Source organism: Papaver somniferum, chromosome 2 (assembly GCF_003573695.1).
Source record: "Papaver somniferum cultivar HN1 chromosome 2, ASM357369v1, whole genome shotgun sequence".
Lineage (NCBI taxonomy): Eukaryota > Viridiplantae > Streptophyta > Magnoliopsida > Ranunculales > Papaveraceae > Papaver > Papaver somniferum.
In genome coordinates, this window is record NC_039359.1 from 51495629 (window position 1) to 51510863 (window position 15235).

General features: G+C 39.7%; 1 protein-coding gene across 1 annotated transcript; it reads left to right on the plus strand.

Moving 5' to 3' along the window:
* Positions 1 to 4558: 4558 nt before the first annotated feature.
* On the plus strand, positions 4559 to 5439 carry LOC113353254 (short-chain dehydrogenase reductase 3b-like). Its single transcript, XM_026596917.1, has 2 exons — positions 4559 to 4601; positions 4754 to 5439. The coding sequence occupies exons 1-2, from the start codon at positions 4588 to 4590 to the stop codon at positions 5415 to 5417; spliced, it is 678 nt and encodes a 225-aa protein (XP_026452702.1). The 5' UTR covers positions 4559 to 4587; the 3' UTR covers positions 5418 to 5439.
* Positions 5440 to 15235: the final 9796 nt, after the last annotated feature.

Here is a 15235-nt window from a genome sequence, read left to right on the forward strand (position 1 = left end):
AAGGCCTTTAAGGGGGAAGAATATCCTTAGAAACAGAGGAACTGAAGAAAACATTAAGACAACTGATGACAAACCTATCCCATTTACACCGGAGGGAAAAATTTGGATTTGATTGCTGAACATCATCAACAATATAGTTGCATGAGGTAAAGGAATAGATCCATCAACAAACCCATACATATCTGTACTCATGAGGATGGATTCCATCTGAAATTTCCACAGTAAGTAATTTGTATCATAAAGTGTAGAAGAAACATAGTTCGAAACATTGGAAAGGGGGATAAAAGTAGGAAAATTGGATTTGTAAGTAGTCAGACATGATTGGTATTGATTATGTTCTTTTAGGAGAAGAAATTGCAGATTGGTGTTGAAGATAAGGGATAGTATTGAAGACAACAATTATGGGTGGCGTCTCAAGGGAGGAAACCCAGATCCTGATATAATAAAAGAAAGAAGCTAGTATCTAATGTGTTTTCTTAACTCTTACAAATAGAAGCCTGGCATTTATAAGGGATGCACATATTACACTTAACAGAACCCTAACAACAGTAGGACAGTACAACTAATAGTAACAAGGTTCAAACAAAAGAAAGAGGACTCACTAACATTCTGTTTATTTACACTAAATATAAAAACGAGTTATACTCTCCAATAATTATGACGATACTATTAATTCTCCTCATACTCTAAAATCATTTCTCTCTCTAAGTTTACCGTTTTCTTCATAAGCTTACTCTGCTTTTTTTCTCCATCTTAAACTTATATTACTGCCCCTGTTATGAAGTATCTTTTAATTTCAAAAAACCAGTGTCAAACCTTGCTTTGAATATGGTTACATTCAATAACTTAGGTTTTGCTAAAATAGATGCATAACGACATAAATTCAACAGATTATAAAGAGAAGAAGTGATGAGGTTTTTTCTCAAACAGTTGGTGTGCCGTTTTGGTTGGGTAAAGATGGGTTGGATTGTGGATGTTTGGATCATTTTTTATAGCTTGGTCTTCCCCTGCAAATTTGAATTGAAATAATGGCCAAAGAACCTAATATTACCAGGACTTCAAAACATGTATTAATCTTCACCATTCAACAATAGTAAACGACGGTGACATAAATTTCAGTTCCATCTTCTCACTGGTTCTTTACTAAATCCGGCCAAATCCAAATACAAATTCTTCCAATAGATCTTGTAGTGTTCCTTGCTTATCTTAATCTCCAAATCCCCCTCTCTTAAATTCTATACAATCCACAAAACTCACAACATGAACATACTTTTTTTCTTTACAACTCAAAAATTATAAACTGATTTTAGGATTTAAGCTTAACTATTATCAGAGGAACAACTCAAAATAATTAATTCATATCCACTTTAGAGAATTCCATGTAAGTTACTGTGGTTCAAAGCTCTTAGAATTTTGAACGGGAAGGAGAAGATCAACTAGATGATGAACAAAGCGCAGAATGTCTTATATTATTATATACCCGTTTAAGGGGCAATCACTGTTCGTCAATTCAGTAACGTGGAACACTATCAGCCGTTTTATTCAAATCCATAAAGGTTCTAATAGGAGGGGAAAATTTCGTAAATGCTACGACTAACCGTCTTTAACTATTATAACAGCTGGACAAACACCGTTGATTGACTTCGTTTAACTAACGGGTCAACTACCCAAACACTCTAAGGGACAAACTTACGACCCAGACACTAATTTACTCATTTTGTTCGGAGACTAAGATTAGGAGTGAAGCCGGGCCAATCCTGCAAATAATTTTTCTCGAAGTGAACAAATACTTTTTCCCCTACATAGTGACATCCCGGTGATTTTCTTGTGTATGGCTAAAATGTCACTATTTTTTTTATCGATAAATAGAATTGAAATAATCTTTTTGCAGTGGAAGAGGTTCCAAATATGGATGCTTTGACTGATCTTATGGGTTGTGCTAGTGCTACTTTCCCTACTACTTACCTAGGCCTTCCTGTAGGTGCTAAGTCCAGAGCAGGTAGCAAGTGGGATCGATAAAGTCATCGAAATATGCAAGGCTAGACTTCCAAGTTGGAAGAGAGGAATTTTGAAAAAAGGGGGTAATTTGACGTTAATTAAATCAGTTTTACTTAGCTTACCTGTGTATCAATTCTCTTTGTTTCTAGCTCCTCAAAATGTTATAGATCAGATTGAGAGAATAATCTGCAATTTCCTTTGGGATAGTGCAAATGGTGGAAAAAAACACCATTGGGTTGGTCGGAAATCTATTTGTAAACCCATATCAAAAGGGGGCCTTAGGATAAGACGATTGAAACCTCTTAATAATGCCCTTCTTATGAAATGGTGGTGGAGATTGGGCAACGAGAAAAATGCTTTGTGGGCTAAGATTGTTCATGAAAAGTATGGGGATCCGAATTCGATTTGGAGGACTAAAGTTCCTAAGGATTCTTATGGGGTTAGCATATGGCGTCATATAAATTCAGTGGCTGATACGTTCTTTGGTTCTATACAATTCAAAATTGGCAGTGGTAACTCAATACGTCTTTGGGAAGATAAATGGTGTAGCGGTGGTATTCTGGCATCTTTGTGCCCCAATCTGCATGCGATTACTACATTTAAAAATATTAAAATTGCACAAGCTTTCTCGGTTAATGAAGCAGGTACTTCTAGTTGGGATTTGGGTCTTTCTAATAGAAGGAGAGTTTATGATGTCGAAATTCAAGAACTTACTGTTCTCTTCACCATCCTTGATACGATTCAAATCAAACCTGCTGAGGATGATGAAATAGTGTGGATAGGACACAAGACTGGTACTTTCTCAGTCAAGTCTGCTTATAATCTGGAAATTCAACAGATTGGTGGTGATCCTTATTTTCCTTCTAGAAGAATTTGGTCTCGCAACTGGCCTATGAATCATGGTTTCTTTCTCTGGCAAGCAGTTCTTAATCGTCTTCCAACTCTTACAAATTTACAGAGAAGAGGGTCGGCAATCATCTCAACCAGTGGCACTCCAATTGCTAATGTTTGTATCTTTTGTCGGCAGTGTGCAGAGGATAGCAATCATCTTTTCTTGCATTGCAGGTTTGCCTCCAAGATCTGGTCTTATTTTAGGAACTGTGCTCACAAATTGGAAGCAGCTCCTTCAACTGTCTTGAGTTAGGTTTTTCTTGGAATTGCTCTGGTTTGTCTAATATGGGAAAAGAAATTTGGAAGAGATTGCCAACCAGTATTATGTGGAACATATGGCTGGAAAGAAATAATAGGTCCTTCAATGGTCTGTTGCGAAAAAGAAAAAGTTCCGCCTTAATAGACGACATTAAAATTCAATCTTTTTACTGGGCGTCTACAAAACCAGGCTTCTCTTCGATACATCCTCATGATGTTGTGGTCAAGTGGGAAAACATCTTTTTTGAAATACATTGAGTGGTTTGTCCTCTTAGGGGGCTAGTTGTAGTCCATTTGTTGTGGTTTAGTTGGGAACTTTTCCTTTGGTTAAGCTTTTTGCTGTGTTTGCGGGTTGGGTGCCTGTCAGCTTGTGCTGTATTGGCTTTTGAGTAACGTCTTGTTTTTTTTTTCTAAAATGTCGCTAATATGTGAGGTGCCGAAGGCTGTGGAGAATTTTTTTGAACGAATAGCACATGTAGTTTGTAATTTTGATTTGCAAATAGAATACTACTACAAAAATAGACAATTAAAAGTTAAAATACAAGAACCAATAATAAAAAGTGACCATAATGAAAAATTATAGTTTCTGGAATAAAAATGGAAAATAATTAAAGTGGAAAAAAAATTCTTTTTATTTTAAATAAAATGAAAAACTACTTTAAATAGTTTATTGGTGATGGTTACCAGTAGACTAACATATGATGATCCGCGATAGGGAAGGAAAAGGAGGAAGCAGGACCAGGGAAGAGAATGAAAGAGAGGGAGAATGAAAGAGAGGGAGAACGAAACTAAAAATGTTTCTATTATTAGCCCTTCAAATTTATGTAAGTGATAATCTAGTCCATCTTCTTTTTTTTATGTAATGATATCCCCATCAGGAAAGAGTTTTTTGTTGACCACGGGCCTTTGTAGCCTGTAAGTGGGGCTTACCCTGCTTTCCTATCAGACCCAACCTTGTGTGAAAAGAAAAAAATCAAGAGATTTAGGGCTCGGAGATTCGCCTTTGCATTTGAGAAATGAGTAATCATCAACCTATGTCTTTGGTCTGTCTCCAAAATGTGGTAAATAGAAATGAAATCCATGATTCCTATTGAAATTTTTGTCTCAACTTTCAACCATAGGTCAGGTCCTCAGATTATATATACAAATGTTGAACCCTCTTGAGAATGCAACTATTCAATGTAAGTGCCCTTTCAGTTAATATTTTTCAGTGGCAAAATCTTTAAGGAAGGGGACTTATTTTCGTATTACAAGAAGAAAGAACAATTGTCGGTAAACCGGTTGTTTGGACCGTTCGTTTTCATTTTTTCTTTTTTCATTTTGAAGCATTTTTGGACCGTTTGGTGATGCAATTCCTATTCCAAATAAAGAAATAACTTCGTTTAAGATTTATGATTAAACAAAATGTTGCAAATAATATGCAATTCTAATCAAATCTAGATGCTTAAGCTGAGGTACTAATTTGTCTTTTCCATAGCAAATCGCAGAGTTGTTCGAGTTGTATTAGAGTAGTTAGGGATTCGTCAAATTCTTCTCTTACTTTTCACATTTTTTTCCTCATATTGATCAGTTGTGTGTGTGTTCTTTTAACTATGAATGGACATAGGCTAGAGGGTAGAGTGGCTATAATAACCGGTGCAGCTGGAGGAATTGGTGAGGCAGCAGCGAGATTATTCGTTGAAAATGGTGCTTTTGTTGTGATTGCTGATGTTCAAGATGAATTAGGTGATCGAGTTGTAGCATCAATTGGACCAGAGAGATGCAGTTACAAACACTGTGATGTTACTGATGAAAAGCAAGTGGAAGAGACTGTGGCTTATACATTGGTAAAGTATGGTACTCTTGATATCGTGTATAGCAATGCCGGTATCTTAGGATCATTGGCCGGTGTTCTTGATTTAGACATGAAAGCATTGGAGAAAATTATTGATGTCAATGTCTGTGGTGGTGTAGCCATGATAAAGCATGCAGGTCGAGCTATGGTGGCACAGAATATTCGCGGATCAATCATATGTAAAGTAAGTGTAGGAGGAACTCGGGGTGGGATAGGACCACCAGGTTACACAGCATCAAAACACGCACTTCTGGGTGTGGTTCGATCAGCTTCCCGCGAGTTCGGGATATATGGAATTAGAGTTAACTGTGTGTCTCCCTATGGAGTTGTTACACCAATGACATGTACTATCCCTGGATTGCGGACACGGTTAGATCCGGAGTTTATTCAAGAGCAAATGTCTTCAATTTCGAATCTAAAGAATATGTGTTTGTAATAATTATATTTTGCCATATTTATAGGACCCAGAATATTTTCATTGAATAATAATAATAATAATAATATATATTGTCCCTTCTCCCTCAAGGAAGGGGGCGACAGTTTTACCATAATCTAAGATGGTATCACGATCCTAACATCGATCCTTCTTCTTCTTCTTCTCTATAACACTAGACATCCATGGCAGGTGATAAAAAATCTCTGCACCCAGCCTTTGTTGTCACCAACATAAAAACCCTAATCCCTATTCTTCTTGACATCAAAAAGGATGAATACTCTTCATGGGTTTTCCTCTTTGAACTACATCTTCAAGCTCACGGTCTCCTATTCCTCATCAAAGGATCTGCACCTCCAACGGAGATTGACAACAACACCTTGACGCAGCTCGACGCCTTGTGCCGTCAATGGATGTTTTCTACAATGGCCAAGGACCTGATGCTCACGGTTCTGAAATCCGGTAAAACCGCTAAAGAACTTTGGGATCATCTACAAAATCTTTTTCAAGATAACAAAGGTAATCGTGGTGCAACCCTTGAAAGTAAATTTGTCAATCTAAAGTTTGTTGATTGTGCTAGTATCGATGACTACTGTGACAAACTTAAGTCATTGTCGGATCGTTTGACTGATCTCGACTTTCCCATGAATGACAAACGGTTGGTTATCCAACTTGTCAATGGTCTTCCGGAGGAATACAACACTGTTGCATCCTTCATACAACAGTATATGCCAACTTTTGATGCTGCTCGTTCCCAGTTGCGCACCGAAGAGATTCGACGTGCCCAGCAAACCACCACGACGTCTTCAACTGCACTGGCAGCCACCGCCTCCTCCACCAACAGCTCCGGCCAGCGTAATCACCGTTCTGGATCTGGCAGGCTAAATCAGCGCCAAGAACAGAACTCTACAGACCCACCTCTCCTGCCGACACCGGACCATTTCCGCCAGCCCAGCAACCATCGAGCTCCAGCAACCCACGACCCACACCCAACTCCCTGGATGTCCTATTGGGATCCACCTCCCTGCCCATACCCAACAGTCCCCCACTGGCAGCCCAACCTGCCTCTCCGTTGGCTATCTCCTGGTCGTGCACGCCAGGCCCAGCAGCGCCAATACTCTCCCGCTCTTGGTCAATCCCAAGCGTATGATGTCCCTTCGACTGAAATGTTGCAACCATCGGACTTCGCTCAGGCCTACAGCTCAATGAGTCTGCAGTCGCCGGACGACATGTTCTATATGGACACTGGTGCGACCTCACATATTAATGCGAATCCAGGTACGTTACACACTGTTTTCAACACTAGCAATGTTAAATCCATCTTAGTTGGAAACGACAATTCTATCCCAGTTACGGCCAGTGGTACCCATTCTATAAATCTCTCTTCTCGAACACTCCACCTCAAAGATACTCTTGTTCTTCCTGATATAATCAAAAATCTTATTTTTGTTCGTAAATTCACCACTGATAATCATGTGTCTGTTGAATTTGATCCATATGGTTTTTCTGTGAAGGATTTGAATTCGAGGACGATCCTTCTTCGATGTGATAGCACTGGGGATCTTTATCCTCTCAGATCTTCTGCCGTGCCATCTTCACATTCATCCTCATCTCCTGCACTGTCTCTTACCGTGTGCCCGGTTGACGTCTGGCACAGCCGCCTCGGCCATCCTGGACAGGCTATTTTAGATAATTTACGTTCCAACTCTTTAATTCAATGTAATAAGAAACAGTCTACCAAACTTTGTCAGTCTTGTCAAGTTAGTAAACATGTTCTTCTTCATTTTCATGATTCAAATTCTATAACTTTCGCTCCTTTTGATATTATTCATAGTGATTTATGGACTTTTCCTTCACATGTTGAGACCGGTTTTCGCTATTATCTCATCCTGTTGGATGATTTTTCTAATTACCTATGGGTGTATCCTTTGAGACTCAAATCTCAAGTCTATTCCAAATTTTTAGAATTTCATTCCTTTGTCAAAACCCAATTTGAGCGAGAAATAAAATGTTTTCAGTCAGACATGGGTCGTGAATTTGATAATTCCTGTTTTCACAATTTCTCTCAAACTTCGGGTTTAGTCTTTCGTTTCTCTTTCCCTCACACTTCGTCTCAAAATGGCAAGGCGGAGCGTATGATTCGTCGTATCAATGACATCACTAGCACCCTCATGTCTCATGCTTCCATTCCATATAAGTATTGGGCCGACTCTCTTCATATGGCCGTCTATCTACATAACATTCTTCCCTCCACTTTCCTCAATTTCACCTCTCTGTGTCAATTCTTTACCAACGTCAACCAACCTATGATCACCTACGTACGTTTGGTTGTCTATGCTACCCTAATCTTTCCGCTACCACCCCACACAAACTTTCCCCTCGCTCCACTAAATGTGTCTTTCTTGGTTTTCCCCCTCATCATCGTGGCTATCGTTGTCTCGACCTAGCCACTAACAAAATCATTTTATCTCGCCATGTAACGTTTGATGAAAACGTTTTCCACTTCCATATCCCTTCCCATAGTGACTCTCCCAATCAAGACCACTCCAACCAATCCATTTCTCCCCTGTTTCAAATCCCTCTAGCCTACCCATCCACTAATACTTCACCACCTGCATCTCCTGTTTCCCATCAACCATATACCGCACCTCATCGTCATTATTGGATTCCTCTTTCCGCTGCATCTCCTCTCCCCTTCCGTCTCCATTCACCTGCTCTCGGTTCACCCAGTCCTGTCACGAACGTCAACTCCCTACCCCTCTCCACTGACCGGAATTCACCAGCACATTCTTCCTCCAATTGCCGAGCCTCCCACAACGTCATCATCCTATCCACCTTCTACAACTGTCCCCCTACAGTCTATAGCCCCTACCACTGTCCCTCCACAGTCTGTCGCTCCTTCTCCTCCCGGCAGCTTCACTGCCATTGCTTCCCGCCCGGCAACTCGGGATTCCCACAGAATTTTCCGTCCATCTCACCGGTTGAACCTTCATGTTCAAACCCAACACAAAATCTCCCGTCTTCCCAAGTCTCATCTATATGCCCTTCGGGACCCAAACTGGAAGAAAGCCATGCTAGATGAATACATTGCAATGTTGAAAACTAACACTTGGGATCTAGTGCCAAGACCTCCTGGTGCTCATGTTATTCGCTCCATGTGGATTTTTCGACACAAGTTTCATGCAGATGGATCATTACAACGTCACAATGCCCGTCTTGTCGCTAACGGTAAATCACAACAAATTGGAGTTGATTGCTTTGAGACGTTCAGTCCGGTCGCCAAGCCCGCCACTATTCGCACAGTTCTCACCATTGCCACCTCCAGATCTTGTCCCATTCACCAATTGGACGTCAAGAATGCTTTTCTCCATGGGGACTTAGCTGAGACAGTTTATATGCATCAACCTCCGGGATTTGCTGATCCTACCCGTCCAGATCATGTATGTCGACTACGTAGATCTCTATATGGTCTCAAACAGGCGCCTCGGGCGTGGTTTCAACGGTTTGCGACTTTCATCATCAGTTGTGGTTTCCAGGGTAGTGTATGTGATCCATCTTTATTTATATATCGGTCAGGACAGGACACTGCCTACTTATTATTGTATGTTGATGATATCATACTCACTTCCTCCACTGATGTTCTTCTCACCCGTTTTATTGACATGATGAAACGAGAGTTCTGTATGACTGATCTTGGCTCATTACATCATTTTTTGGGCATTACTGCTACTCGGTCATCTTCCGGGCTGTTTTTATCTCAGTCACTTTATACGAAGGACATCATTTCTCATGTTTCCATGACTGCCTGCAACCCAGTAGCCACTCCGGTCGACACCAACTCCAAGCTTAGCGCTACCTCTGGACCAGCTCTTAAGGATCCTACCTTATACCGAAGTTTGGCCGGGGCATTACAGTATCTTACTTTTACTCGACCGGATATATCTTACGCGGTTCAACAGGTATGTTTATTCATGCACGACCCTAGAGAACCTCACATGCAGGCGCTTCAGCGTATACTTTGGTACCTCCAGGGCACTATCAATCATGGGTTGTTTTTATCTGTATCCACCATTTCTGGCATCCATGCATGCTCCGATGCTGATTGGGCGGGCTGTCCTGATTCACGGCGATCAACTTCTGGTTTCTGCATCTTTCTGGGTGACAACCTTGTTTCTTGCTCTTCCAAACGTCAGACAACTGTCTCTCGCTCTAGTGCTGAAGCTGAATATCGTGGCATGGCCAATGCTGTGGCCGAGACAACTTGGCTCCGGAATTTACTTCTTGAGCTACATATACCACTACGACGTGCTACTATCGTGTATTGTGACAACGTGAGTGTTGTCTACATGTCTGGTGATCCTGTTCAACATCAACGCACAAAACATGTGGAAATTGACATTCATTTTGTTCGTGAATACGTACGCATTGGAGACATTCGAGTGCTGCACATTCCATCTGAAAATCAGTATGCTGATATTTTTACAAAGGGTCTTCCTAGACAATTATTTATTCGTTTTCGTACTAGTCTAAGCGTTTGTTCCTCTCCCGCTAAGACTAAGGGGGTGTAATAGATTATATTTTGCCATATTTATAGGACCCAGAATATTCTCATTGAATAATAATAATAATAATATATATTGCCCCTTCTCCCTCAAGGAAGGGGGCGACAGTTTTACCATAATCTAAGAGTTTGAAGGGTAAAGATATCGCAGAGGCTGCTCTTTTCCTTGCTTCGGACGAGTCCGCTAGCATCAGCGGACATAATCTTGTCGTGGACGGAGCATTTCCTGATGAAATCAACACTTTCCCTGTTAATATTCCTAAGATTGCGGTAGATTTAGTACGATGGTGGGTCCAGATCGTCTGTGCCACTGCTTGGGTGTGCCCTATGTGCCACACCAATAGAATGACGCCACATATTTCCTCCCATTAACGATAACTAACTAACTAACTAGATTTTCTATATATAACATCAGTCATTTAGGAAAGATAATCAATTATGGACTAAAAAAGAGATTACCAGTTAATGAGAGGAATGATGTGGCGTCATTCTATTGGTGTGGCACATAGGGCACACACAAGCAGTGGCACAGACGATCTCGACCCTACGATGGTACGTTAGCAAGGTGAGACTTTCTTTCGTTCTCTCCACATTTGTGCTGTACCTACTATATCTATGGTTTTCTTGACCAAATATAGATAAAAGTAGACGTTAGGTAGGTAGTTCTATTTTTCTGGAATGCCTAGAGAAAACTGTTGCGGCTTTTAAAAAAAAGCTATTAATTTGTTAGTTTTCTTTTGTGAATCAGTGTGCTTATGTTATTAATAAATGCTAAGGCAAATTTCTTTTGTGTAATTGTATCACCATATACAGTACATCTGATGTTACAATATCTATTCTCTACGTATACAGATACCGTAGAGTTATGATATCATGTCAAGCTTTGATATTTTGTTTGATTGCCAGGACATATGGAATGCACATGGCCATTAATTTGTACATTTATCTTTGTCATTTTACTTCTTTTGTTTTGCCCTGATTAATTTTTCGTTTACGTTGCCAATGAGGCAGATTTTTTAAATCCCATATTCTGAATCGGTAGACGTGAATATCCTAAGAGATCATGATGTTCCCTTTGATTCAACGTAGCAATCTTCAACTTGCTAAAGATGCTGAGTGAAAATATAGCAAGTGCATTTCTTTTTTTCTTTTTTTTTTCTCGATAATGACTAAATGGTACATAGAGAAAATTCACTAATTTACAACCCAAGACTCCAAGGACATAGAGAGAAAATCAAACAAAGAGATTCTTCCAACAATTCAAAACGAAAAACTACTAAAACTCATGGAGGATCAAAATGTCTATGTTGGGAATTGGAAATAAACTCATCTACTGTTACCCCCTTACATGGATGAGTAGAAGCCCAATGCAGAGAAAGAATATTTATCTCGTCGATGAGAGTCTCTCCAGACTTTTACTTCCCTTCAAAAATACGAGAGTTTCCCTTGTTCCATAAGCTCCACATAATACTTACAGGAATTCGGACCAAAAATTCTTTACCTTGAGGGGAGAGATTGACCCCTTTCCATTTTTTCATAACTTCCAAGACTGAAGAGTCAAGAGTGCCACTGTAATTTGCAGTTTTGCACTAAAAAGTACCGCGATACACTAACTGCAAAAGAATAAGTGATGAGCAAATAAGTTGTGTCTTCGGGAGAGACGTTACAAAGCACAAGAGAAGAGTAAGTAAATAAGTAGTTTCAACACGTAGTCGGTTGTGGGTATCCTGAACTGGTTATTAAAGCAGTACCCCTCCTTTGCAAATTATCTATTGCAGGTAGTCGTCCTAGGAACGTCTGCCAGAAAAAGCACCCTTAAACCTCCAAATCAAACTCATATCAACCAGCGAAGAACTCACAGAATGAAATAAGATCAAATTCGGCCACCTTTCCAGATTGATTAAAAATTAAGTTGACCGCGAAAATCAAAGCAGCCCAACATCACTGTGTCGTGCAAACTGGTAATGAACTAAAAATTGGATTCAAAATGAAAAGCAACTCCGAATTGAACATCTAAATTGACTTTATTGCCACACAACATACTGGCAGCAGAGATCCAGAATCCAATGGCTTTAATCTGGAGACCGCAACAAAGTTTTTTCATACAAAGGATACAATTCATAGAATTAATTTGTAACAGCATACAACAACTCAAGGATCATCACAGATGAGGAAGAAATTATCAAGCTCATGATTGAGCATTTCATAGATCAATATAGAACACCAAATACATTAATTGACGAAAGCATGTTTGAAGCAGTATCACCAATGTTAACCCCTCAACAATGTAATATGCTAACATCCGAGATGACCCCTGAGGAGATCAAAGAGGCGCTTTTCTCCATAGGATCGGAGCGGGCCCCAGAACCGGATGGATACACCAAAACGTTTTTCAAAATTTTCAGGGAAACAACCCAACCGCAGATGATTGATATGGTTCGAAGTTTCTTTAACTCCCTTAGCATCCACCCTCTCATGAACCACACTAACCTAACGTTAATCCCAAAGATTGATCACCCCTCAAAACCATCCAAATTTAGGCCGATAAGGCTATGTAATTTCACTTATAAAATCATTTGAAAAATATTGGTCAATCGCATAAGACTTCTACTCCCATTTTTGATAATCCCATATCAGAGTGCCTTTGTGCCACAAAGATCCTTTCACGACAACTTAGCTATCGCTGCCAAACTTTTTCACTACATCAAAACCTCAAACCGCACTAAAGTCCCTAAAATATCCCTAAATCTTGACATTCAAAAAGCCTATGACTCCTTGGACTGCGGTTTCATCAGACAATCTTTCGCCACCTTAAGCTTCCCTTAAACCATCGTGGATTATATTATGATGTGCATATTAACAGTTACCTACTCTATTAATATCAATGTAACTCCACATGAGTACATCACCCCAACTAGGAGAATAAGGCAAGGAGGTACTCTCTCATTCTATATATTTATTATATGCGCGGAAATACTATCCACAAATTTGGAAATTGTTGAAAGCTAGAAAAAGATAACATCTCATGTACGCGGATGACTTAATGATTACATATAAAGCAACTCCAAAAGGCACCAATCACCTCAAACATCTGCTACAAGCTTATGTAAATTCGCGAGTAAACACATCAAAATCGATAATAATCCATCCCCGAAACTAGAAAGCACCAACTGGATGAACTAAAACAAGCCTTCAGTATGCCAACAACATCAACCCCACCCACCCCACTCCACCTACCTAGGAGTGAAATTTAAACATGAAAGGTATTCCAACCATATCTTTTCCTCAATGCTTCAGCGCCTAACTCGCAAGGAAAAAGGTTGGATGACTAAATTCCTAAACAAAAATTGAAGATTGGCACTGATATAATCGTCCCTTACCCCTACAACCAATTACCTCATGCAGACACAAACCCTTCCTACACACATCCACACAAAAATAGATCGTATTACAACAAATTTCTTATGGGGACATGACTCCTCCATCAAGAAGCTCCACCCACTATGAAGGGACAAGCTATAAAAACCGAAAGATCAAGGAGGACTAGGCATCATAAGCAACAAAGAGCACAACAAAGAACTTCTCATGAAACAAATCTGGAACATTCATTAAAAAGCTACCTCTGTACTATCTACATTATATAACGCAAGATACCTCAAACAGACACCCACTTTCGAAAACATCCCTCCCCTCCCATCATCTCTCATCCCACAATGGAGATAACTGGGATCACTCATACCAACCTTCAAAAAACATTTATTCCATCAAATTGGAAACGAATTAAACACCCATATCCAATCAAACTGGATTCCACAATTCAATAACAACATTAACCCAGCCCTATCCATACAACCGGTTGCTGACATCATCTACCTGTCAACAAGGAATTGGTATCATGATAGGCTGAATGTACTTCCCCATCCCATAGTTCAATGAATCGTCAGCATTCCCATTCCACAGAACAACCACCCAGAAAAGATCATTTGTCCTTTTACCAAAAGCGTAAACTATAAGATGTTATCATGATATAACTGCCTCATCAATGACTCTGCCCAAACCCATCAAAATCCTCTCCCACCAACTACTTTCCTTTGGACACTCCCGTGTCCACCAAAAGTACAACTTTTCTTGTGGAAATCAATTAATGACGGTCTACCAACCCTCAACATTCTCAATCGAATCCAACTCACCAACTTCATATGTCCTCAATGTAGTTCCTTTCCTGAAACTTCCACTCGCATTATGCTTTATTATCAAACATCCATTGATTCCTAGAAACTCCTACTACCTCATCTCTCAAACAACCAAAACCCTACTTATAGCATACCTACCTCACCATCCCATCAGACGACAGTCTCCCTACTCCTAAAAAAAAAAGCTTCTGCCACCAGTTACCACATCTTTTTGCTTCATTTTTTGGTCCTTATGGATAGCTAGGAACGACGCAGTCTATCGCCGGCAACTACCAAATCCGACAAATATAATGCAGATGGCCATCAAACTCCAGCAGGAATATACCTGGGCTCAAAATCACCCATCGCCGATACTACCTGGGATGCAACATTGTCTAAACCCAGCGCAAACAACACTAGCAAAAACAACCATCTTCGTGGGATGGATCATAAACCACTTAGAATGTATCAAAATTAACACGGACGGAGATGCAAGAGGATATCCCGGAATAGCGGGAACATGTATTGTATGCTAAAACGAGGGGGCCTGCACAGTCTTAGCAATAGCACAACCGCTGGGTATCATCACTGCACTCTCAGCGGAGACTTGGGTCATGCTCATCTCTTCAATAACGGCAACGGAATGAGTACGCCAAAAGATCAATTTGAAACAGACTCAGAGAACTTAACATTCTCACGTGTAATCTCAATTTAACTTATAAATTGCATGCTTCAAAAAATAAAATAAATAAATAAATATCAATTTCTATTATGAATTTGTTAAGAAAAATAATTAGTTCGAAGATATAATAAGATGGTACGGTCAACTATAAATTTTCATCTCCATTTTGTTGAAACAAAACAAACATGGTTAGACGACATAACAAAATTGTACGATAACTATCATTTTTCTTTATCATTTTATTAGGTGTCAATGGTAACTGTGAAATGTTTAGAAAAATCACCTATGCCCCATCACCAAATTATTAATATATGGAGTTATACCAAAAAAAAAAAAAAAAATTTTTTTTTGCTAATTCAAAATCTGTAAATGATATTGGATAATGTGTATACATATTTGCAGTATC